At 41.4% G+C, this 22,705-nt stretch overlaps 1 protein-coding gene across 5 annotated transcripts in view; it reads left to right on the forward strand.

The window, feature by feature from the left end:
- SCN8A (sodium voltage-gated channel alpha subunit 8) overlaps positions 1–22,705 on the forward strand; it is a 177,954-nt gene that overhangs the window by 100,139 nt on the left and 55,110 nt on the right. For 3 of the 5 annotated variants that reach the window (XM_067009311.1, XM_067009312.1, XM_067009310.1), the window contains exons 7-12: positions 1,430–1,651; positions 2,634–2,697; positions 4,688–4,829; positions 6,653–6,859; positions 7,719–8,012; positions 18,397–18,792. In XM_067009311.1, the coding sequence (XP_066865412.1) occupies positions 1,430–1,651; positions 2,634–2,697; positions 4,688–4,829; positions 6,653–6,859; positions 7,719–8,012; positions 18,397–18,792 (1,325 nt within the window). The remainder of the gene's footprint in view (positions 1–1,429; positions 1,652–2,633; positions 2,698–4,687; positions 4,830–6,652; positions 6,860–7,718; positions 8,013–18,396; positions 18,793–22,705) is intronic. The other 2 variants (XM_067009314.1, XM_067009313.1) reach the window with 1 other exon arrangement.

Consider the following 22,705-nt stretch of genomic DNA (forward strand, 5'->3'; position numbering starts at 1 on the left):
TGTTAAGTGTTTGTATGAATCGTGCTTAATCCTCACAACAGCCCTATGATATTCTACTATAATTATCCTCATTGTAAAGATGAAAACACTGAGATCCAAGGAGGTTAGGTTTATTGCTCAGGTCACATAAGTAAGTTGTATAACTTGATTAAGATTAGTAATTATCTACCCAGACTCAGGATTAGAATTAGGATTAGGATCAGAGCCAGGATTAGGATTTCTGTAGAATTTCAGTGTCATAGTCTTTTCTCCAGAAGTAGATTAGGGATAAGATCCCTCTTGAGGCCTGTGTGTCAAGGCTCTGTGTCTGCCTGCTGTCCGTCCTGGTGTTTTGACAGCCCGGGAGCGCTCAGTTTTTTCTTGGCCATGTCTTATGGTTAGGTGATGTGTCAGCATGCCCAGGAGAACCACATGTAGACTCAGTCTTGATCCAAACATCACGAACCCACAACCATACTTTTCTTTGACTCCTATCACTGACCTCTCCCAGTGCAGTTAAGAAATCTGCCTGCAGATTCAAATTTGAACCAGTGGCTTGCATTTAAACCGCCAATTCAAGTGGGTTATTTGTTTTTTAAATTTTTTAAAGTTTTTAATCTAGGACAGAAAAAAAGGTATAGTATATGTGATGCGGAGAAGGTATATTTTTTAGTGGAAAGATAAACCATAAATACTGGATTAATAATGATTAACCTTTTCAATACATTGGCATTTCCAGAGCTCTTGGGAAAATATTATTGTACCTTCTCACTTATTATTGGCTTTTAAACTTACCCGTAGTTCTCTTTCCAAACTGGAAGCCTCCTCAGTTCCTGATTTTCTGTTTGTTTATTCAGCTAATATTTACTGAGTACCTTGTGGGCTAAGCCATGCAGATACACCTGTGAACAAGGCAGACACAATTAACTATAACCATGATAAATGCTACGGAGGAAGGAAAAGGTGCTATTAAGATAGTAATAGTAGGGGAGGGAGAAGAGTTGTAAAGTCAGGGAAGGCTTTCTGGGGGAGTTGCTCTTTACGCGAGAGTGGAGGATGAATAGGAAACAGGCAGGAGGGACAAGAGAAGGCAAGGAAGCATTCCAGGCAGAGGGAACAGCATGTGTGGCAACAGTGAGGCAAGTAGGACCTTGACTCATGTGAGTCGCTGAGAAGCAGTCAGAGACAGGGAAGTACTTCCAGGAAGAAAAGAGCCACATGCTGGAGAAGGGGCTTTCCTTTTCAAAAAATATTGACTTAAAAATGGATGCCCCTGGAAGAATTGATAATACCGCGGCCCCATTGTTATTCCCATGGTATAAATGGTGAAGTGGCCGTGCTTCACGGGTGGCCCTGTGGGGCGGACTGGGAGCCGTGGCGGAGAGGGGAGGCTGGGGGAGGTGGGGAGGGCTGTGGGATGACTCTGACTCTGGCGGTTCTCTCCCCTCAGGCCTGAAGACCATTGTGGGCGCCCTAATTCAGTCCGTGAAGAAGCTGTCGGACGTGATGATCCTGACAGTGTTCTGCCTGAGTGTCTTTGCCTTGATCGGACTGCAGCTCTTCATGGGAAACCTGCGAAACAAGTGTGTGGTGTGGCCCATAAACTTCAACGAGAGCTATCTTGAAAATGGCACCAAGGGCTTTGACTGGGAAGAGTACATCAACAATAAAAGTAGGTGGCCCCGTCTCTGCAAGTGGGGGAAAGAAAAAGTCTTCTAGAAAGGAAGGCCAGGACTGCTGGAAGGAGCCTTGTGAACTTACTCCCTTCCCTTGAGGTCGGATTATGTTCAGAAGCTCTCAGATATCAGCCCTCTCTCCCTCTCTCTCTTTTCTCTCCCTTTAAAAGCAAAAATGAAACTTGAGATCTTTTTCACATGTACCCCTAAACTTTTGCTTTGAAAATCAGGCTTAGAAACTTGATAAAAATCCTCTTTTCCCTGAGATATTTAAACATTTAGTGTATAGAGTATACCGAGTAAGGTTTCTGAATACTACTCAGATCTTAGGAATCAGTCTGGTCTAGGGAGTCGAGTAATCTCTAAGTAATCATTTGATCCTATTACAGTTAAGGAGTTTTAACAAGTTCATTTCAGGCACCAAGGCACTTGGGTCTTACCCTTAGGAATATTTGGTAGAGTAGTACTTCTGTAAAACAATGGGGGAAAGTCAGCAGTATCACTGTTAGTCACTCCTGAGGAAATAAAGGCAGTTAGTACCTACAAGAAAGTGTTGCAAAGGGGATTTCAGGGACATGAAAGGGAAACGTGCCTTCTAATTTAAAATAGGGCATGGTAACTAGCGATCAGTTTATCTTTGGTAGAGAGGAGTTATAAGGATAGGAGAGTAAAGTGGTGTAAAGGGGTAAAGAACTCAGAAACCTTTTTCAGACCCTTTGATTCAAGTGATAGAACGTGGCATACAGATCTGAAGTACGAGTAGAAGTCAGGTGTCTGTGAAAAGAACATTGCACTAAAGGCTGCACAGCAGCACTTGTCATCGTTAAATATATATAGGAAAATAGTTAAGGGGAAAGAATTCTTATCAGGTTTCACTGCTGTCAGAAAAAATTTATATGAGCTAAAATCAATAACTGTTTATTCTCTCATTCACTGAAATCTGCCTTATTCATTTCCTGCCTCTTCAAACGTTTCTAGCAAATTTCTACACAGTTCCTGGCATGCTGGAACCTTTACTCTGTGGGAACAGTTCTGATGCTGGGTAAGTAGCTCACCTAATTTTATTCTCCTCCCTTAAAATAATTTGTCAGACAAAAATGGACAATATGTTCTCTTTCTTTGTGCTCATATAGCGGATCCTTAGTGGGCCCGACATATTGGGTGACTCAGATTTTCTTTCTGTTTTATATTTGTCCGTCCAAAGTTGACATTTCACTACTAGGTGAAGGTGTCCATAGTCTCAAGCCAAAATTAAAGAAGTAAAAGGCTAAAGACAGAATCTATAACATCAGATATCTTGCCTGTCTCTTGAAGACTCTCCTCATTCTATCCTAACACAATTAATAAAATATTGAATAAGGACACTGTCTTCATGATAGGTTAGCACCCAAGGTTGACCCAGAATATTCCAGGCCTGACAACGTGGGGGAGGGAAAAGAGTTGCAATGTAATATCTTTTCCCCTTTTTATATTGTGGCAAAATACACGTAACATAAAATTTGGTCTCTTAACCATTTCTACATGTACAATTCAGTGGTATTAACTATGCTGATGTTGTTATGCAACCATCACCACCATGCATCTCCAGAACTCTTCATCTTCCTACAGTGAAACTCTGTACCCAATAACTCCGCATTCTCCCCTCCCCTCAGCCCCTGGTGACCACCATTCTACTTTCTGTCTCTATAATTTTGACCAGTCTAAGTACCTTACTTAAGTAGAATCATACAGTAATTGTCTTTCTTCAACTGGCTTATTTCACTTAGCATAATGTCCTCAGGGTTCATCCGTGTTATATTATATGTCAGAATTTCCTTCCTTTTTAAGGCTGAATAATATTCCACTGTATGTATATATCACATTTTGTTTATCCATTCATCTCTCAGTAGACACTTGGGTTGTTTCCACATTTTAGCTATTATGAATAATACTTCTGTGAACATGAGTGTACAGCAACAAAGTTTAGTCCTGATTCTGCTACTTCTAGACTTTTGGCAAGCCATTTAACTTATGTGAGCCTCAGTTTCTTCATCTAAAAATGGATTTAATCATGTTCTCACTTTCTCAAAGGGTTATGTAAGGATCCAATTACATAATATATGTGAAAGTGCTTTGTAAACAGAGGACTATATAAATGTAGGGTGTAGTGTCATTATTTAGAGTATATTGGTAAATACAGGAATTGGTGTTTTAAGATGACATGACGGGCTTCCCCGGTGGCGCAGTGGTTGGGAATCCACCTGCCGATGCAGGAGACACGGGTTCGTGCCCTGGTCCGGGAAGATCCCACATGCCGCGGAGCGGCTGGTCCCGTGAGCCATGGCCGCTGAGCCTGCGTGTCCGGAGCCTGTGCTCCACAACGGGAGAGGCCACAACAGTGAGAGGCCCGTGTACCACCAAAAAAAAAAAAAAAAAAAAAACCCAGTGACATGACAACTAGAAGTTCATTTAATTTCTGTATTGAAGTAGATACTAGAAATTACACTGAAATAAATATCAGGCGAGTCTTAAAGCAGAAGAACTGTTATAATCAAGGTCACTGAAATCCCCAGTATGACATGGCTGTCACAATGGGTGTTAAGAGAATTGAGATGGTTCCTTAACCATCTTCTAGCCATTTGTCATTTCGGATAGCAGCTAAGTTAAATTTGGTTGGATTGCACATTGATGTGAATCTAGGACAGTGATTCTCAAATTTTGGCATGCATAAGAATCATCTGACACGCCCCTTAAAAATACAGATTCATGGATCCCATATCCAGAGCTTTTATTCCTAGGTCTTGGGTAGGTCATAGGAATCAACATTTTTCAGGTGATTCTGATCCTAGACTGTCCCCATGACATCATTTTTTGAAAAATTGACCTTGCTACTTTGTTTCTTTCCTCTTTTTCTTTTTTTAAATTCCTGTTTGTTGGCCTGTAATAAATAACCATCTATATACTTATTATCTCCAAGGTCAGAGAGATGCCTTACAGCTGATGACTGGGTAGGATTACATTGAAAAGGCCTTTGTTTCCCTTTCTTTCCTCAGGCAATGCCCAGAGGGATACCAGTGTATGAAAGCAGGAAGGAACCCCAACTATGGTTACACAAGCTTTGACACTTTTAGCTGGGCCTTCTTGGCATTGTTTCGCCTTATGACCCAGGACTACTGGGAAAACTTGTATCAATTAGTAAGTACTACCTCTTTTTCGAGTCCTACCTCTTTTTCTTTGGTGATAGAATTTACATGAGGATATGTGGGGTTGGGGACATTCTGTGTGAGGGACCTTTGGTGAAGACGTTATATAGGATCTTAGGATGGTATTTCTCAGAGTCAGCTGGTTTACAAAAGTAAGTGAATTCTCCCAGCTCTTGGCCCGGTTCTTTAATGCTCATCATGTATAGCTGTAGAGGTTCACAGACTTGAGAGCCTCTTGCCTGGCCTGGGAATCTGCCTTCTCTACCTACTTCCTATAATTTCACCAGACCATCTTGAGTATTTCTCCTTTTGGATTTTTGGGCTTAGGGCATCTTTTAAGAAATATTCGCAAAAAAAAAAAAAAAAAAAAAAAAAAAAAAAGGGCTTCCCTGGTGGCGCAGTGGTTGAGAATCCACCTGCCGATGCAGGAGACATGGATTCGTGCCCTGGTCCGGGAAGATCCCACATGCCGCGGAGCAACTAAGCCCGTGAGCCATGGCCGCTGAGCCTGCGCGTCCGGAGCCTGTGCTCCGCAACGGGAGAGGCCACAACAGTGAGAGGCCCGCATACCGCAAAAAAAAAAAAAAAAAAAAAAAAAAGAAATATTAAACACATTGTGTAAGGCACTATGCTAGACATTATAAAGATGAGATTTTATGCACAGGGATCTTGGAGCCTAAATATGTCATTGTTTTGAAATTTGTAACACATTTGTATTTGTTCAAGAATGTTGTGACAGATTTTTTTAAAAAGGTCACTAGTATTCTGTTGGGCTGCTTTGGTGACTCTGGGCAAGTCATTTAATTTTGCTGGTTGTGGTGGAGAAGTTAGTCTAGGTGACTGCGAAGGGTCTTCCAGTTTAGAGATTCTCTGACGATCCATTGTTTTCCATTTGACTCTAGCATTTGTAATGCAGATTAGTCTGAGGATAAGAAATGTGTTCCCCTCAGGCATGAAGGAAGCTCTTTAAGGGAAATTTCTTATTCCTATCTCCTAGAATCCTTCCTTTCTGTTGTACAGCCTAGTATTCCCTCAGGATTGAATCTTTCCCATGAAATATTTGTGACTTATGCTAAGTTTCAATTTGTGGTTGAGAAGAACAAAAATGAAAACTAAGTAATAGTGGGTCCCGTGTACATAACCTAAAACACAATTGTTCTTTGATGTCTATTTGCTTTTGCTCAAGGAATACTCAGTGTTCGGTGAGTATTCCCCAAGGAATACTCTTGGGCTCCTCCTTCCTGTTTTCTTTTCCCTCCACTATCCTTTATGTCATATCCCTCTTTAAAAACTCATCCTATTACAACAGGCTAAGGAAGGATGTCCCTCAAGATAGGGACTTCCTATGACTTGGACCTGATCCCAGAGGTGGAATTTGTCTGTCAATGCTCTTTGAGGACCAGTAGATAAATGAGCTGAGGTCTTGTATTCATTTCTTCAGACTTGTTTTAGAACCAGCTGACAAAGTCAAATGTAATTCTTAGCCCAGAGAGATTTTTCCTTTAAAAAAAAAATTAAGCATTTTTCTACAAAAGGAGTATATTAAGAGTATTTGGAAGTGGAAGAGGACTTTTTTGTCATAATGAATGGGACGTACTACCAACATTTCCTGTGAGTTGAGGGTAGGCGAGGGCATTTGGCTGTGGGGGATGCTAAGTGTTCTGCAGTGTGAAGAAGTACCACGCAGTGAAGTACTGTCCTGTTCAAAATGCAGTAGTGCCCTCGCAGAGGAACACCAGCCCATGAGTTGTTTTCAGCCCGATTCGTTGGATGCAAGCGACTCGGAAAGTGGTCTTTGTCTCTTTGTCTTTACAGACCTTAAGAGCCGCTGGGAAAACGTACATGATCTTCTTCGTCTTGGTCATCTTTGTGGGTTCTTTCTATCTGGTGAACTTGATCTTGGCTGTGGTGGCCATGGCTTATGAAGAACAGAATCAGGCAACACTGGAGGAAGCAGAGCAGAAAGAGGCTGAATTCAAGGCAATGTTGGAGCAACTTAAGAAGCAACAGGAAGAGGCACAGGTTGGTGACCAGTTCTTTGCTATGATCCTTCCTGCCAGATCACGGTGACTAAGGCCCCACCTGATTGCCATTCCAATTGATATTTTTAGGCATCAGTCACTGTCAAATAGAAGTCATTGATCTGATTAAAATAACCCAAGTAACAACTGCAGATGGTCAGTCCAATTATTGCATTTGTCTTATGGCCAAATTGTTTGTGAATATGATCTTTTGTTGAATTTCTCAACTGTTCAGTGTACAACTGCTGTGCTGACTGGGGAGGAAAAAAAAGTGGCCAGAGCAATTTATATAATGCTTCATATAAGCACAGCCTTTTTGTTGAGAAAAACATTAGGATCTCCTTCAGAGATTCTCCGTGGTTATAACAAGTCTTGAAAAGAAGATACAGGTAAAATATTAAAGTTAAATTTGAAAAACAAACTTGTGATTCCACCAACACCCTAACACTTTACTTTTTAATCTTTATCCAAATATACATGTGTTTTTACATTGTTGGGCCCATAATGTATAGTATAGTTTCTTAGCATTGATTTTCAGAGTTGTCCAAAAAAAGGATCACTTGGTACGAAGGTGGCAGCCACGTTCTTGTCTGAGATACTCACGAGAATAAATCTCAGAGTTCTCACCGTGCCGTTCTGCTCTGATTTTGCAAGGCTGTGCGCCACGATACAAATTCAGCTAGGAAGAAGAGATACGAGGCCCCAGCCACAGTCTCCTCTGACGGGCTGCTTTTCCTTCCTCCTTTTTTCCCTTTTTCCCCTTTCTGTGGGAAAGGAAGTGACCTGTACTAATTGCTTGGCTTTGGGTGGCTCCAGTTAATTGCTTCTGATCTGCTCTGTTGCTGTGGCTCCTTTCGTAGGCGGCGGCGATGGCCACTTCAGCAGGAACTGTCTCAGAAGATGCCATAGAGGAAGAAGGTGAAGAAGGGGCAGGCTCTCCCCGGAGCTCATCTGAAATCTCTAAGCTCAGTTCCAAGAGTGCCAAAGAGAGACGTAACAGGAGAAAGAAGAGGAAACAAAAGGAGCTCTCTGAAGGAGAAGAGAAAGGGGATCCCGAGAAGGTATTCAAGTCAGAGTCAGAAGATGGTATGAGGAGGAAGGGCTTTCGGCTACCAGACAACAGAATTGGGAGGAAATTTTCCATCATGAACCAGGTAAAACTCTTTGCGTTGGGTCAAATAAGCCTAAGAAATTTTGGTTTTCCTAATCTCACTTGATTCTCATATTCCCCTTTGGGTTTACGTTTTCCACACCCATCCCTGCATTCTCAGGCCTACCTCTCCGTACCTACACGTTGTTTTCCTTTAGGAGGAAGTGTTACTCGTGTATTAGGACTGCCCTGTGCTCTAATCCTGCCCTCCCTTCTCTGCTCTAAAGCTAGCCCTAGGACAGCCTGGTCACCTTTGGCAAACTTACTACAGCAGTAAAGTCCGTGTCACAACCAGCAAGCCTTCTGTTCTAAAACATCATGAAGAACTTTTCTCCTCTTAGCATCTGAACTTCAGAATTTAGATCAAATACCTCTTTTTAAGAGTTTCATATAATTTTAGGTTAAAAAGAAAAAGTCATGAAACTCTTTAGGTCACCTTATTTGAGTGTGGCAAGTTCTAGTAATTAATTATTCTAGATATACAGTGTCATGCTGATAAATTAGCCTATGATATATTAAAAGCCTCCAGTTTTACCCAACTTTGATAAATCGGGAAACTAAGCGAAAGAGAAGGGAGAGGACTTATGGATTATTATTGAGCATTGTGTTACTATAAATTTCATCACATAATAGATATTTTTTGGATTTCAGAGACCACCACCAAACTCCAATTCTTAAGCCATTTAATTCCCCATTTTTTTTAAAAAAAATTTATTTTTGGCTGCATTGGGTCTTTGTTGCTGCACGCAGGCTTTCTCTCGTCTTGGTGAGCTGGGGCTGCTCTTCATTGTGGTGCGTGGGCTTCTCGTTGCAGTGGCTTCTCTTGTTGCGGAGCACAGGCTCTAGGTGTGCGGGCTTCAGTAGTTGTGGCCCACGGGCTTAGTTGCTCTGCAGCATGTGGGATCTTCCCAGACCAGGGCTCGAACCCATGTCCTCTGCATTGGCAGGCGGATTCTTAACCACTGCGCCACCAGGGAAGGCCTAATTCCCCATTTTAAAGAAAGTTTTGTAAGGTATAGAATAGATTACAGTTCCTGGTTATGGCAGTGTATTCTGTGTCTTTTCTTGTTTCCCAGAGATGATTGATTGTGCATATCCCTTACATCTCTCACCTCCCAGTTCAGTCTTTTGCTAGTCCAGTTCATTTCATCACAGCAGAATCTCTCATGTCCATCCCCTTCTTTTTATTCGTATTAATCCTACTTTAGTTCAGACTTTGCGTTACTTTGTTCTACTGCAGTTATCCATTGCAGCTTCATTCACTCTTGTCTGTCTCTCTCTCCTTTATGTTTTATATATTGTCAGCAGATCACTACCTAAAACTTATCTCTCATCATTCATCACCAAGCATTTATGGAGTGCCTACTGTGTGTCAAGGATTGTACTAGGTCCTAGAGATTAAAAGGTAGTTAGAACACCATCCCTGCCCTAGGGAGCTTACAGTGTAATGGGGCAACCAGATACATTAAAAAAAATTATTTGTGTAATAGCACTGATGATATTATTCCATAATTGAGATACGCTGGGGTGTTTTGGAGGGCACAGATCTATCCCAACCTGGAGGTTCAGCAAAGATTTTCTGGGGAAGATCAATGAAGGATAAACAGGAGTTAATCAAGTAATGTACATGTGTGTTGGTGAGGGAGCAGTAAGACGGAAGAAAGGACATTCCAGGTTTGGAAGAAAAGTATGTTCCAGTTTGGACATCCCAAGTTTGAATCGTTTGTTGGGAAACCAAGTAGACACGGGGGTAGTCAAATGATAGCTCAGGGAAGAGGTCCTGAGCTGAGAGGTGGGGATTGAGACTGGATGAGATGTCTCGGAGCGGTTGTGTCAGGTGGAAGAACAGTGGGCCACTGATGTTCACGGGCATTGGAGATGGAGCTCATGGAGGAAAACAAGTGAACGGTCATTAGAGGTGCTAAGAGAACCAACAGTGCAGTGAGGGCTGTAGAGCACAAGGGTGGGAGAAGGCAGTGGAGTGATCAGTGGATTGAAACCTAACAGAGATGCTTGGAACTGGAAATGTCCGTTGGATTTGGCAGTAGAAGTCATTGAGAACTTGAAAGTTACGTTTCAGTCCAGGGTAAGGGTGGATGCCATATTGAGTGGGAAGTAAAGACTTCTCATTCAGACTTCTTTAAAGAATGTGGGTGGGGGCTTCCCTGGTGGCGCAGTGGTTGAGAATCTGCCTGCTAATGCCGGGGATACGGGTTCGAGCCCTGGTCTGGGAGGATCCCACATGCCACAGAGCAACTAGGCCCGTGAGCCACAACTACTGAGCCTGCGCGTCTGGAGCCTGTGCTCCGCAACAAGAGAGGCTGCGATAGTGAGAGGCCTGCGTACCGCAATGAAGAGTGGCCCCTGCTTGCCACAACTAGAGAAAGCCCTCGCACAGAAACGAAGGCCCAACACAGCAAAAATAAATAAATTAATAAACTCCTACCCCCAACATCTTAGAAAAAAAAAAACAAAGAATGTGGGTGAAAATAAAATAAGCTTTTTTTTTTTTTTTTTTTTTTTTTTGCGGTATGCGGGCCTCTCACTGTTGTGGCCTCTCCCGTTGTGGAGCACAGGCTCCGGACGCACAGGCCCAGCGGCCATGGCTCACGGGCTTAGTTGCTCCGCGGCATGTGGGATCTTCCCGGACCAGGGCACGAACCCGTGTCTCCTGCATCGGCAGGCGGATTCTCAACCACTGCGCCACCAGGGAAGCCCTAAAATAAGCATTTTTATAATCTGTTGGAGAGGAAACCCAGAAGAAGGAGGGTTGGAAGTAAAAATGGAGTAGAATAGAAAAGAAAATAGAACACAGTCTTGGGAGATGTGAAAATAGGTGTAGCCTCTAACAGGAAAAGGGGGTACCTTGTCCACCTCAAAGACGCCAGCACAATAGAGGTGGGTGTGCATGGCTAAGTTTGTAGATGGGGAGTAGGAAGTGGAGAAAGATGACACCTGTCAGTCTCTAGTCTTCAATAATGTAGGAAATTAAAAATCTTATCGAAGGGATTGAGAGGTTGAGTCGGGAGGTTGAAGACAATAGTGACAGTTTAGAGTAGTTATTAAGAGGAATGGGAGAGGGAACTCCCCTTTGGGCTGGAATTCATAGCACTCCCCCTCCCCGATGCAGACTCCCTTTTCAGTCTCCAGTCCCTGTGCCCCTTCAAGCACCCTATACTTACACCAGAGTGAACTACTAGATGCTTCTCATACACGATGCTTCTTTTCTACCCTCTATTTTGCTCCAGAAGCAGCCTCTCTAAGATGCCCTGTTTCTTCCATTTCTGAATTGTCCACGTTGTATTTATTCGTCACATCCTTTTCTCAAGAAACCTTCCCTGACCCTCCTCCATCCCACCCCCAATTGGAAATTATCATTTCATCTTTCCATTATGTTTATACGTACCTCTTTGCATGTTGCTTTTTACTGTATGTGGTTTTATATTTACTAATGTTCATATCCTCTCCTCTCTCAGATAAAATCCTAAAGTCAAGGCCTGCTTCTATGCCCATTCAGATATTTGTTGGAAAAATGAATGAAGAACTTTTATAAATCTGATTTATAACCCCTTCTGGGACTTCTTTATGGCCTGGAACCATCTCTGTCTCACCTTCACCTCACCTTTCACCTAGTTCAGTCTCTTTTGGGGGAAAACTGTGATTGTAGCTTTGTTGTAATCCAACCCTTGTCTTGAGAGCCATCCTGAGCTAGTTAATAGATACCTTAGTACCATTAACACTTTGCTATTGAATGGGCTCTGATTAATCCATAGGCTTCAGCACAGAGTTGCAGTGATTGCTCCCTAGCTCAAAAATAAAGCTGGGCTTCTGAGATGTCCTGCTTTGCATGAAAATGTTCACTTCCTCTAATTTCCCCATGTGAAAAAAACTGTGCATTCCTCGAGTCCGTGGCTGACTGCCAAGACTTGCTTAGAAGCCCCCCACAGTAGTAATACTCTTTGTCCCAGGACTCTCCTGCAGTTTCTCTGATTTTATCTGGAGGAATGGTTGTGGAAACTGAGGCCTAGAGAGATTTACTAATTTACTTAAGGCTATATAGCTAGTAGGTGTTGCAGGCAAGATTTGAACCGGGGGCTTCTGACTATAAGCCTTGTACTGCAATCTCTAGCCACCCCTCCTCACTCACCTCCACACATACCTGGTCATCTGTCCTCTTGGCTTAACGGCGACTGGCTTCAGTTTTCCCACCGCACAGTTCAAGTGAATGTCAGTTTCCTTTATTTCAGATCTGCTGAGATCCTCTCGAGACATCTGCCCAACCTGTCTCCTACCTGTTTCTCTGTAAAATTACTGCTGTGTTTTTAGGGTTTAGGTGAAAACAAGTATTAGGTTGAGTTCATTTTTGCAAAGTATTTTAATTATTCTGTTGCAGCAGTTCTCATATTTTTTGGTCTTTATATCTTTAAGAATTTTTGAGGACCCCAAAGAGCTTTTTTAAAATGTGCTGTCAATTTATTGTGTTAGAAATTATAATTAAGAAATTTAAAAATGTTTGTTTACTGACTTATATAAAATAATAATGATAAACCCATTATATGTTTAACACAGATCATATATATTTTTGAAAAAATAAACTGTTTTCCAGATCAAAAAAAAAATTAGCGTAAAAAGTGGCACTGTTTACATCTTTGCGAATCTCTTTAATCTGTGGTTAATAGAAGATAGCTGGAATATACCTGCATTCAGTCTGTTGCGATGTATGTTTTTTTGGTTGAAGTATTTAAAGAAAATCTAGTTTCATACAGATGTAGCTAGAAAAGGGAGGAATATTTTAACAGCCTTTTTAGATAATTGTGAATATTCTTCTTTGATGCTTTTCCAGAACTGGATAATGGTAGATTTTTAAATGGTTAGTTGCAATGTGGAAGCTGAAACTGTATCAGTAACTTGGTACTCTGTTACATTAAAATCCTTTGCTGTATTTTGCACTATAGGTCTTTAACTCATGAATGACTTGTAGCATCTTACATTGACCATTTGGGAAATACTGGTTCACTGAGTTATGCAGATCTTTGAGTACTGACACACAATATTAAAAAATCACGTATATTATTTACCTCTATCAAGCTCATAAGAAAAGTCTTTAAATTCTGTGAAACTGTCAGGCTCACAGAGTCTACTGTATGCCTGTGAGAAAACTAGAGTGATAAAGGCAGACATCAGCTTAGTATTATTATGAAGTAGTTTTAATCTTGTGACCCCCCCCCACCGCCATAAAAGGGCCACAAGGACCCCAGGAGTTCCCAGACCACATTTTAAGAACCAACTGCTGTGTTGGAAAGAAAAAGTGAAGAAAAGGTGAAATATGGCATGGAAGTAGTGAATTTAAATCATGAATTTATTACATTCTAAACATCCCAGTCATTGTTAAGCCTTATCTCAGTAAACAGCTGACATGGATGCGCTGAAATTCCCAATTAATTTTTCTGTGTAATGTGAGGGCTACTCCCTCAAACCAAGAACACCCCAGAGCTCTTCTCCCAAGCAAACACCTAGATCTAAGGTAGTATTTTTAGTTAGCTGTGATGTGACTGCCTGAAAAGGACCAGAAGCTCCTGGTTTGTTGACAGGAAAGATTTTGAAAACAGGACCTATCTCATAAACTAGCCTGGATCCCAGGAGTTAATAGAGCCACGGGTCCTGAGTCATAACTAAAACCCTCCGGTCCAGGAAAATTGAGACTGGGGGGCTGGAGGCTACCCTCAGGATATGTCTCCTTAGGCAGTTGGCTAGATCAGGATTAGATACAAGGGGTATAAGGAGAAATGGGACAAGTTCATCTTTTCCCCTTCCACATTTATTGCAGTCAACTCTTTTGCCAAGAATGGAACAAAGAATTAAAGAATAATAGAGAAACTGTTTCCTTTTAGTGTGTATTGTCTCAGGATCCTGATTCCTAAGTGTTCCTAGGTCACTGAATTGTTCATTCTCTTTCTATCACTTCCTCTCACTTTCCTATCAGTTAAGAATAGTCAGGTATTATATACTGTATGAGATCTAATATAGTATATAATATTTCCTCATGTAGTACATAATATTTCCTACTAGGCTGCAGGTTTAGAGAGGTCAGGGACCATGTTATATGTCTTGTTCACCACTGTATCCACATCACTTAGCACACAACAGGTATTTAATGATCACTTGTCAAATAGAAATCAAACCTCTTTCCTAATAGGAGACCTAATATAGTAGGTAGGGTCAGCACCCGACATCGGCCTTGTGAAAATCACAGATTCAGTCCAGGGAAGCTTGCTGTGAGAAGGGAGGCAGTTTTTTATTTTCTGTGTTTTATGGTGCTTTGGCATGTTAGGAGCCTTGCTGGCTGGGAGGAGCTGCCCTTCTTGGTGCTAGTTTAATTCCTAGAGAGAGGGAACAACTTGCCAGGAAGTATGCCTTTCATGTGCAGATCAACCAGTCCAAGACCCTTATCCCCAACTTCCTGTTATCTAGTTCACACACCCAGCCAATATTTCCCGTGCCCTAAATCACTCCAGAGCCAGGACCATTCCTATAGCCCAGAACCTGTTTGAAATTATTCAAACTATCCAATTTTAAACTTGTTCAAATGTGCCTGCTCTACCTCACGCATCCCTTCCACAGCAAAGGCTCTGGGCCAGGCTCTTCCTCTCGTTCCTCCTACCTCCTGACTGACCCTCGTACCCACCCCCACCCCCCGTGAGCCCTCGTGTGGCCTGGCATGACATGGTGCAGCATGCCATGCCCCCTTATTTTGGGAACTGTTAAGTAATAAACTCTTCTTTCAAAGGCAGTCCATACCTGATTAAAACAAAATCATAGGTGGGACTTCCCTGGTGGTCCAGTGGGTGAGACTTCACGCTCCCAAGGCAGGGGCCCTGGGTTCGATCCCTGATCGGGGAACCAGATCCTGCATGCTGCAACTAAGACCCGGCACAGCCTAAATAAATAAATATTTAAAAAACAAACAAAAAAAAAGGAAAGAAACCAAAACTCATAGGTACGTTCTAACACTTAACAAATCTCCTGGCCAGCCACATTGCTTAGAGAAGTGTGCTTCTCAAACTATCTGTAGCAAAGGACCAGTTTTTGTCTTTCCCATTTCTTCATGAATGATACTCTTGTAAAATATAATTGCAATAAACTTCTAGAAAAATTATCACATTCTTGGATGTTGTAAAAATGCCTGCTTGCTATTAAAATTTCTAAATGCTTCTCTCAGGTTTTTACTGTCTCATTGCAGACCAGTAGCGGATTATATACTAGCATTAATCTGTGAATGGTTCAGGGGAATGAATCAGTGAGGGTGCCCAAACATATACGTGAAATGAGGAATAGCAAGCGATAAGCTGGAGGAGGCGCTGACCCCCCTACCAGCTCAACAGCATGGAGAAGGAACATGGCCATGTATGTGCCCTTTTAATACACAGTGACACCCTCCCCTCATAAATGAGACCCAGTGAACATTCTAGAATCTAACCTATGCAGCTCCTCCTCTCTGGTGCAGGGATGAGGCAGAAGAGCAAAACAAGTCAGAGTGATCAGGAAAGGGGCCAGAGATGTTGCATACCTGAATCCTATTTTTTAGAGGCCTACTGCAGCATATAGTGTGTATTTAACAATAACATTTATATAAAATGATCTGTGATAAGTGGTTTTCTTGATGCAGTTTCCAGTAATCACATTCATTTGTTATCTCAGAGATTTGTGAGTCGCTTCAAGCCAAGGCAAGAAGAGACTACATAAACAAGGGAAATACAGGTTAGAGAGTGAAGTGTGATAAAACTAGAAATATCCAAAGAAAATGTACCCATCTGGGCATGGGGGCTTTTTGTACATGATAGGAAGAGAATAGAACTGGGATCATTTTGAGTCTAGAACTAGAAGTGAAATTCCAGGTAACAAAAAGATACGGGCAGAAATATTAAAGAGGAGCCCTACAGCCATTCCAGTGTTATCATCAAAAGTATTATTTTAAAATGTTTATCTAGCACTTTGAATATGTATACTATATTGTCAGAGTCCTAGCCCACAAAGAACTTCCACAGTGGAATCATTTTACCAGAAGGGTAAGACCTAAACTCTAAGGCAAAAATCTTATATAGCTAAAAGTTACTTTGAAATTCCTTCAGAGTCATAATTGGCCAAACTGAGTATCTCAGGGTAGCAAGGAGGATTGTCTGAGGTCAGTTGTCTGTCAGGTTTTGTTCTCTGAGAGCAGAGGTCCTCAAACTGGGATTGCATCCCCTCAGGGCACTTGAAGACTTTCTAAGCACAGTTTTAGGGAACCTGATTTCCAGATCTTTAAATTACATTTTCCTATGCCTAGGGTGAGGCCTGTGGTCCAAAGTCACACCAGTTCTTTTCCACTTTTCTTTTCACAGTCAGTCTTCTCCCACTTTACAGAAGGAAGGCATACCTCTCTCTCATCCCAAATCCTAAGTAGTATATTGCCTAAAGATATAAAAATCTTTGGAGGTGCGAAACAAAGGGACAGTTGAAAATATTAGGGTCTAAAAAGTTTTCTTTAATCTAGGAAACAAACCCATTGTAAGGCTTTCTGAATTTACCTATCTCTTACATACTTCTAATAAGAGTGAAATAGAGAGTTAGAATCAGGGGCATTAGGATGTTTTAAGTTCAGGAGCAAGATGGATGTCACCACTGGGATACATATTAATACATTTATTAAAAATGAAAAATGAAGTCATACTTTTCCCAATGAAAATAAGTCTGATTTGGCCAATTGCTTTGACATTGGGGACTGGCTTTGCTAATTAGATCATATGGTGGGCATTTTTGTAAATTAAATGAGCTAAATCTGTGGCTTTAAGGTTTTGATGAAAATATCTTTAAAGCATGTGATGACATCATTTTATTAAAAAATTAATGTTGGCAGTGATGTATAGAAATTGACAATATTTTGGTTATTCCCACCTTTTCTGTTGGGTTAAATAAGGTTCCTTTAAAGTAAAAGAATAACCCCTGTAAGAGGTACCGATATAATTATTAGTTAATAATAAATAAAGCCTTTTTTCTATCCTCAGAAATCAGGAAATGGAATACTGGGTACAAACCCTTTGGCAAGTTGGGTGGTTTTCAGTTCTTTGCTTTCAACACAATCGAAAGAGGACTTGATTTAATTGTCAGCTGATAGATCATTAAGATAAATTTTGCTGATAGCTTACTATGCAATTTTGGCATATAACTTAGAAGGACTTCAAAGAATTGAGTGACATTACTGTTTATAACAATGTTCTTCTGTTCCAAGGTACCATTTACATGAATAAGGTTTCTCAGCACTTAAAATCTAAATAATATTAGAAGGGGGAGAGGGGTTGCTGTTGAGCCCTGTTTGATTCTAATAATAAATAATACTATCTACAAATATTTAAATGCCAAAACAACAATTGGAAAAAAAATTCATCTCATTGAGATATTTTAATAAAATTTTCTTTTTAAGCTTAGTAGTTACTTATAAAATGTAGAATATATTTATGCTCAATTGTATTAATGAGAATTGTAGTAAAAACACAATCCAGGAGAATTTTTTAAATTTCTTGGAGACTCATGGTCACCGGAAAATTTTTTTTAAATTTTAAGTACAGTTTCTTTATAATTTTTTGTTGCAGAAAAGTATTGAAAGGTGATCAGTAAAACGCATTAAAGCATAAAGATATACATTAGCATAAAATTCTCTAGGGAAGGTGGAATGGAAGTATGAGCTGAAGGAGAAAAAGATGAACAATTTCTAAGTGATAAATACAAGTTTGACTTTAAAATGTCAATGCTGGGAATTATATAATTTACAAATACTTAAACTTCTCATGAAAAAAACGTTGACTTTAAAATGGAGGAGGAGGGGACAGATACCATTTTCAACTGAACTAAAAAAACCACTATTGGCATAGTTCTTAGCCTCTAGGGCATGTGGTACCCATTGAGAGAGTGGCAAGTGACTGGGCACTTTTAAATTCTCTCCTTTTGCCAAGTGTGGCATAGAATCTAACTTGGTAGATTAAAGGCACACTCCACGTGAGCTCATAGTAATGAGAAATAGACACGGAATGTATTTCCTGGTGGATTCAATACACAGAGCATGAGATAAAAGCATCCTTTCGATACATGAATAGAACTTGTGAATGGTTAACAGGTCAAAGACAGGTGTATCACAAGGTCATAGGGCAAGGAGAAGTGAGTCATGATGGGTGTTGAAAAGCAGTAGAAATGCAACATCCAGAAGTGCTTTCTGGAAACACCTGTGTTCTGATTAACAGGAATGCAAGGATGGGGCCAGGCTGGGGAAGCTGACAGCCTTTGTTCAGCCTCTACGGGGTCCCCTTCCTGTCTCATGCCTCCCTCTCTGTCTGTCTCTCTTCCTGCCCCTACAGTCACTGCTCAGCATTCCGGGCTCCCCTTTCCTGTCCCGCCACAACAGCAAAAGCAGCATCTTCAGCTTCAGGGGGCCCGGGCGGTTCCGGGACCCGGGCTCCGAGAACGAGTTTGCGGACGACGAGCACAGCACGGTGGAGGAGAGCGAGGGCCGCCGGGACTCGCTCTTCATCCCCATCCGAGCCCGCGAGCGCCGCAGCAGCTACAGCGGCTACAGCGGCTACAGCCAGGGCAGCCGCTCCTCGCGCATCTTCCCCAGCCTGCGGCGCAGCGTCAAGCGCAACAGCACGGTGGACTGCAACGGTGTGGTGTCCCTCATCGGCGGCCCCGGCTCCCACATCAGCGGGCGTCTCCTGCCAGAGGTGAAAATAGATAAGGCAGCTCCTGATGACAGTGTAAGGAAGTAAAAATGTAGACCGAGGCTAGGCATGGCATTCTCTCCCACTCCCTTCCTCTCTTCTCTCCCTGCTCTGTCCATTCCACCCGGTCTCTCTTCCACGCCCCATCCCAACTCTTGTCTCTACCCGCCACCACTTCTGTTTTCTCCCTCCTGGTTTGTGCCTATTTCTCTCTTCAGCCCTCCTCTTTTACTCGCCCTCTTTTCCCTTTTACTTTACTCCTTGCTCCATTTTCCCCCATCTTCCTTTCTTTGTTTCTGACTCTGGCCCTTTCCCCATCAACTCTTTCCTTTATTTTATCCCCTTTTCTCTCCCTCCATCTCTGCACGTCTCTGCCTGCTTATCTCTTTTCCTCCCCACACCTGCTTTGACTGAATGCCTCTGGCCAGCGGATCCTGCCTGGATGGAATGAGAAGGGCCTCTGCCGTCACCAATGACCAAGTCTGAGCGGGTTTGGAACTACCATTGCTTCTCTCCCCCTACGTCCTCCCTCCTCGTAGGGAAACAACTTGGAATTTAAAGCTCTTATCTTCCTATTAAAAAGAAAAAAGTAACATAGCTTTGAATTATTTTCTTAGTCTCCTCTACAAGAGTGAGATGTGATTTTTCCTCTTTTTCCAAAGAGGAGTGTGCATGGGTGATGCTGAGGGTAGGAGGTAGGCACTGGGAGAGCCAGGCAAGGAGAGGTTAAGGAAACCAGTGGGGAACTGGACCTAGACATTTAAAAGGGATTGAGATGGAAATAAATCAAAGGAGGGGAAGGTAGGTGGTCAGGGCAAGAACACATGGTATATGGGGGAGGAAGGGAAGTGAAAGATGAATTTTAAATGTAATCAAATGTCAGGCTCTGGAGGAGCTGTATATAATAGCTTCACAAAATCACTTGTCTAGGGGTTAGGATAATGGCTCGCCTCTTTGGGAAAAGCCATCTCTTAACACTTCTTTAGATTCTAAGCTGTTTATACCTTTTTTTCTAGTTTTAAATTCTTACAACCTTAATGATCCTAATCCTTTCTACCTCTGGTTCCTTAACTTTCCTCAGTCTCTCCTTAGCTGGTCTCAGCTTCTTGAGATAGCATGTCGGTCTGTTTTGTTCCAACACTTCAGTTTCCTCTAACACAGCATGAAGATAGCCAGCCCTTTAATTAGCATGATGCATGTGTGGAGGAAAATTGGACAATCAAGGATATGGAATTATTCAGAATGATCTGTTTTTAGCAGTTTAGGACAGTTGTTGACTGTCCTAAATTCAAAAGACAGGATATTTGACGTTGTCCTTTCTCTTCCTGACTTTTAATTTAAAAGCAAAATATTTTCCCCCTTATGTTTGTATAGCTCTTTACAAGGTACAAATTACTTTTACACGCTTTATTTGTTTCGAATAAAAATTCCACAAGGCTGACAAAGTAGAGCTGATTATTCCTGTTTTTGAGATGAGGAAACAGGCTCTGAATTTGTACTCCTTGGGGTTACACAGCTTATCATTGACAGATCTTTCAGAAACCTCAATCTTCCGTTTCTCAGTTAATTTTAATGTCTTCTCCGCCTAGTCACATGGCCACTGCTCTTCTGGAGAACTGTTTTGTTTCAGATCAAGCGTAAGAGGAACAATAATAATAACAAACAGCGGCTCCAGAGCCCCCTCCAAGCTAGGTAGTTGGCCAAAATAAATGTTTTGAATGACTGTCTTTACTTGATCTTCACTGGTTCTATGTCTAGATGTAAATATTTTGGCTCCGTAATTAGATAGATCATTATATTCTCTAAAAAAACAAGAGATGATATCACTGGAGAATGAGGGGTGGATCAGCATGGACAGTACCGTGGGGATAATTCAAGTGTTGAAAACCAAAGTAAATTTTGATATCCTAGCAGTTTTAAAAAATATTTAAGCGAAATAATATATCTTGCTTTTTCTTTGAAGAGAAGGTATTAGGAAAGGTATCCAGGAAGAAGGAGCTTGAACTTCAGCTTAAAGGCAGATGAGCAGGTTTGCGGGGTTTTGTTTTTGTTTTTTTAGCAGCTTCTGTTATATTGTGTGGGAGATAAATTTGAGAGGCAGTTGAGCAGATGGCCGTGGAATGCAAGGCTGTCTGCGCTGCTTTACGTTGTGGCTGACAGAACGCTGCCTTTGGGGTTTTGGGGGTCCTGCACACTCAACACCCTGTAAGCACTTAGGAGATGCTTTGCAGTGACCCCAAGTGATGATGGTGACAGACCTGAGGATTCCCAAGGCCAGGAGGTTAGATCCCAAAGTGGCAGGAAGATGAGGTCGGTAGGACTGTAAATTCCCAAGGGCTTCATAACGAGGAAAAATTATTTTGTTAGAAGCCATAAAGAAGCACCTCCTAGTTGTTAATGGTGTGGGGAAATATCTAAGTTACATTAATAGGCCAAAAAGACAAAACAAAACAATAACAGAATGCATATAGTTTGTGTGGTATGATATCGTCTATATAAAGACAAACCGCATATAGAAAAAAGATGACTGACTAAAAGTTAACAGTAGCTGCCTTTAGAAGGGGAAATTATTAGTGACTTTTTTTTCCTTCCTTACACTCTTCTGTTCTTTCTAGTTTTCTACAATGGGCCTAATACTTCTAGCTGCCATAGACTGAGTTCTGATGACACTATGCTAAGCACTTTATATGTATGATCTCATTTAATTCTTATAACTTCCCCATTCAGTAGGTGGTTTTATCTAATCAACAGATAGACTCAGAGACTTAGTGACTTGTGGAAATGGAACCAAGGTCTTCCTGATGCCAAGAGGACTTCCTGACTGCTTATTTGGGAAGTAGGAAAAGTCATTTATCTTAGAAGGAATTAATATATTCATAATGTTATATGCAGCCGGGGCCAAATGAGCAATTATTATACCTCCTTGGGCTAGAAGATAGTGATTCTCACTGTCACAACGTTTTGGATGCATCTGCAGCTATGGATTAACTTGTCCTCGCCTGAACCATCAGAGTGCTTCCAGTTACATACTCATGCTTTATGGACTGGTGTAGGAGCCGTTGATGGTCCATAAGCTGATCTCACACAACATTAATGCTTGGGCTATGCCACATCTGTATTTTTTTCTTTAGGCTCAAATTAAGAAATATAATATTCCCTATGAAAAAAAGACATCCAGACATCACCTCATTAGAATCTCATCCAAAACTATTTCATATCTTCATTAATTATTCAGTTGTGATTGAGTGGTGATAGTTTTTTGATAGTTTGAGAAATTTGCTTTTTGCTGAAGCAGAGGATAAGGGGACTTTTCCCATGTCTTTATCTCTGAGCTGGAAAATCATTGCCTTTCACTCGTAAAGGAAGCAGGTGCCACTGACCATCCAAAAACACACATAACTTAGAAATCATGTTGTAAATGTAAAGCATTATCTCATTTCATGCTCACAGCTCCTGCCCTCTGAGTTAGATACTACTATCATGTGCGTTTTACGAGGAGGAAACCAAGGCTTAGAGAAATAAAGCAACTTGTCCAAGATTGCACAGTAAGCAGTAGAGTTAGGATTTGAATCCAGACAATCAAACTCCACAGCATTAACCACTAACCATTATGCTATGCTAACTACGAAGCCCGGGTTCTTTACTTACTCAAGTGATCCTGAAAAATGAGCATCTCTAAGCCCATTTCCTTATCTGTAAAAAAGAGATAAAAAGGACTGTTGTTATAGGGCTATTTGAAGATTAAATGTAATAACATTTATAAAATGTGAAGCATATTACTTGGCCCATCCTGGGTATTCAGAAAGCCAGTTTCCATTCCTTTCCCTATACTTTTATGGCCTTTGTAGCCTGAGAAGTAGACAGTGGGATTTCTGCTGAATTGCTTGACTTGGAGAGGGTCGGATTTCTTCTAAGAGTCCAAAGATCCTTTGAGAAGGAGAAATTATTG

This window comes from Kogia breviceps, chromosome 12, assembly GCF_026419965.1.
Source record: "Kogia breviceps isolate mKogBre1 chromosome 12, mKogBre1 haplotype 1, whole genome shotgun sequence".
NCBI lineage: Eukaryota > Metazoa > Chordata > Mammalia > Artiodactyla > Physeteridae > Kogia > Kogia breviceps.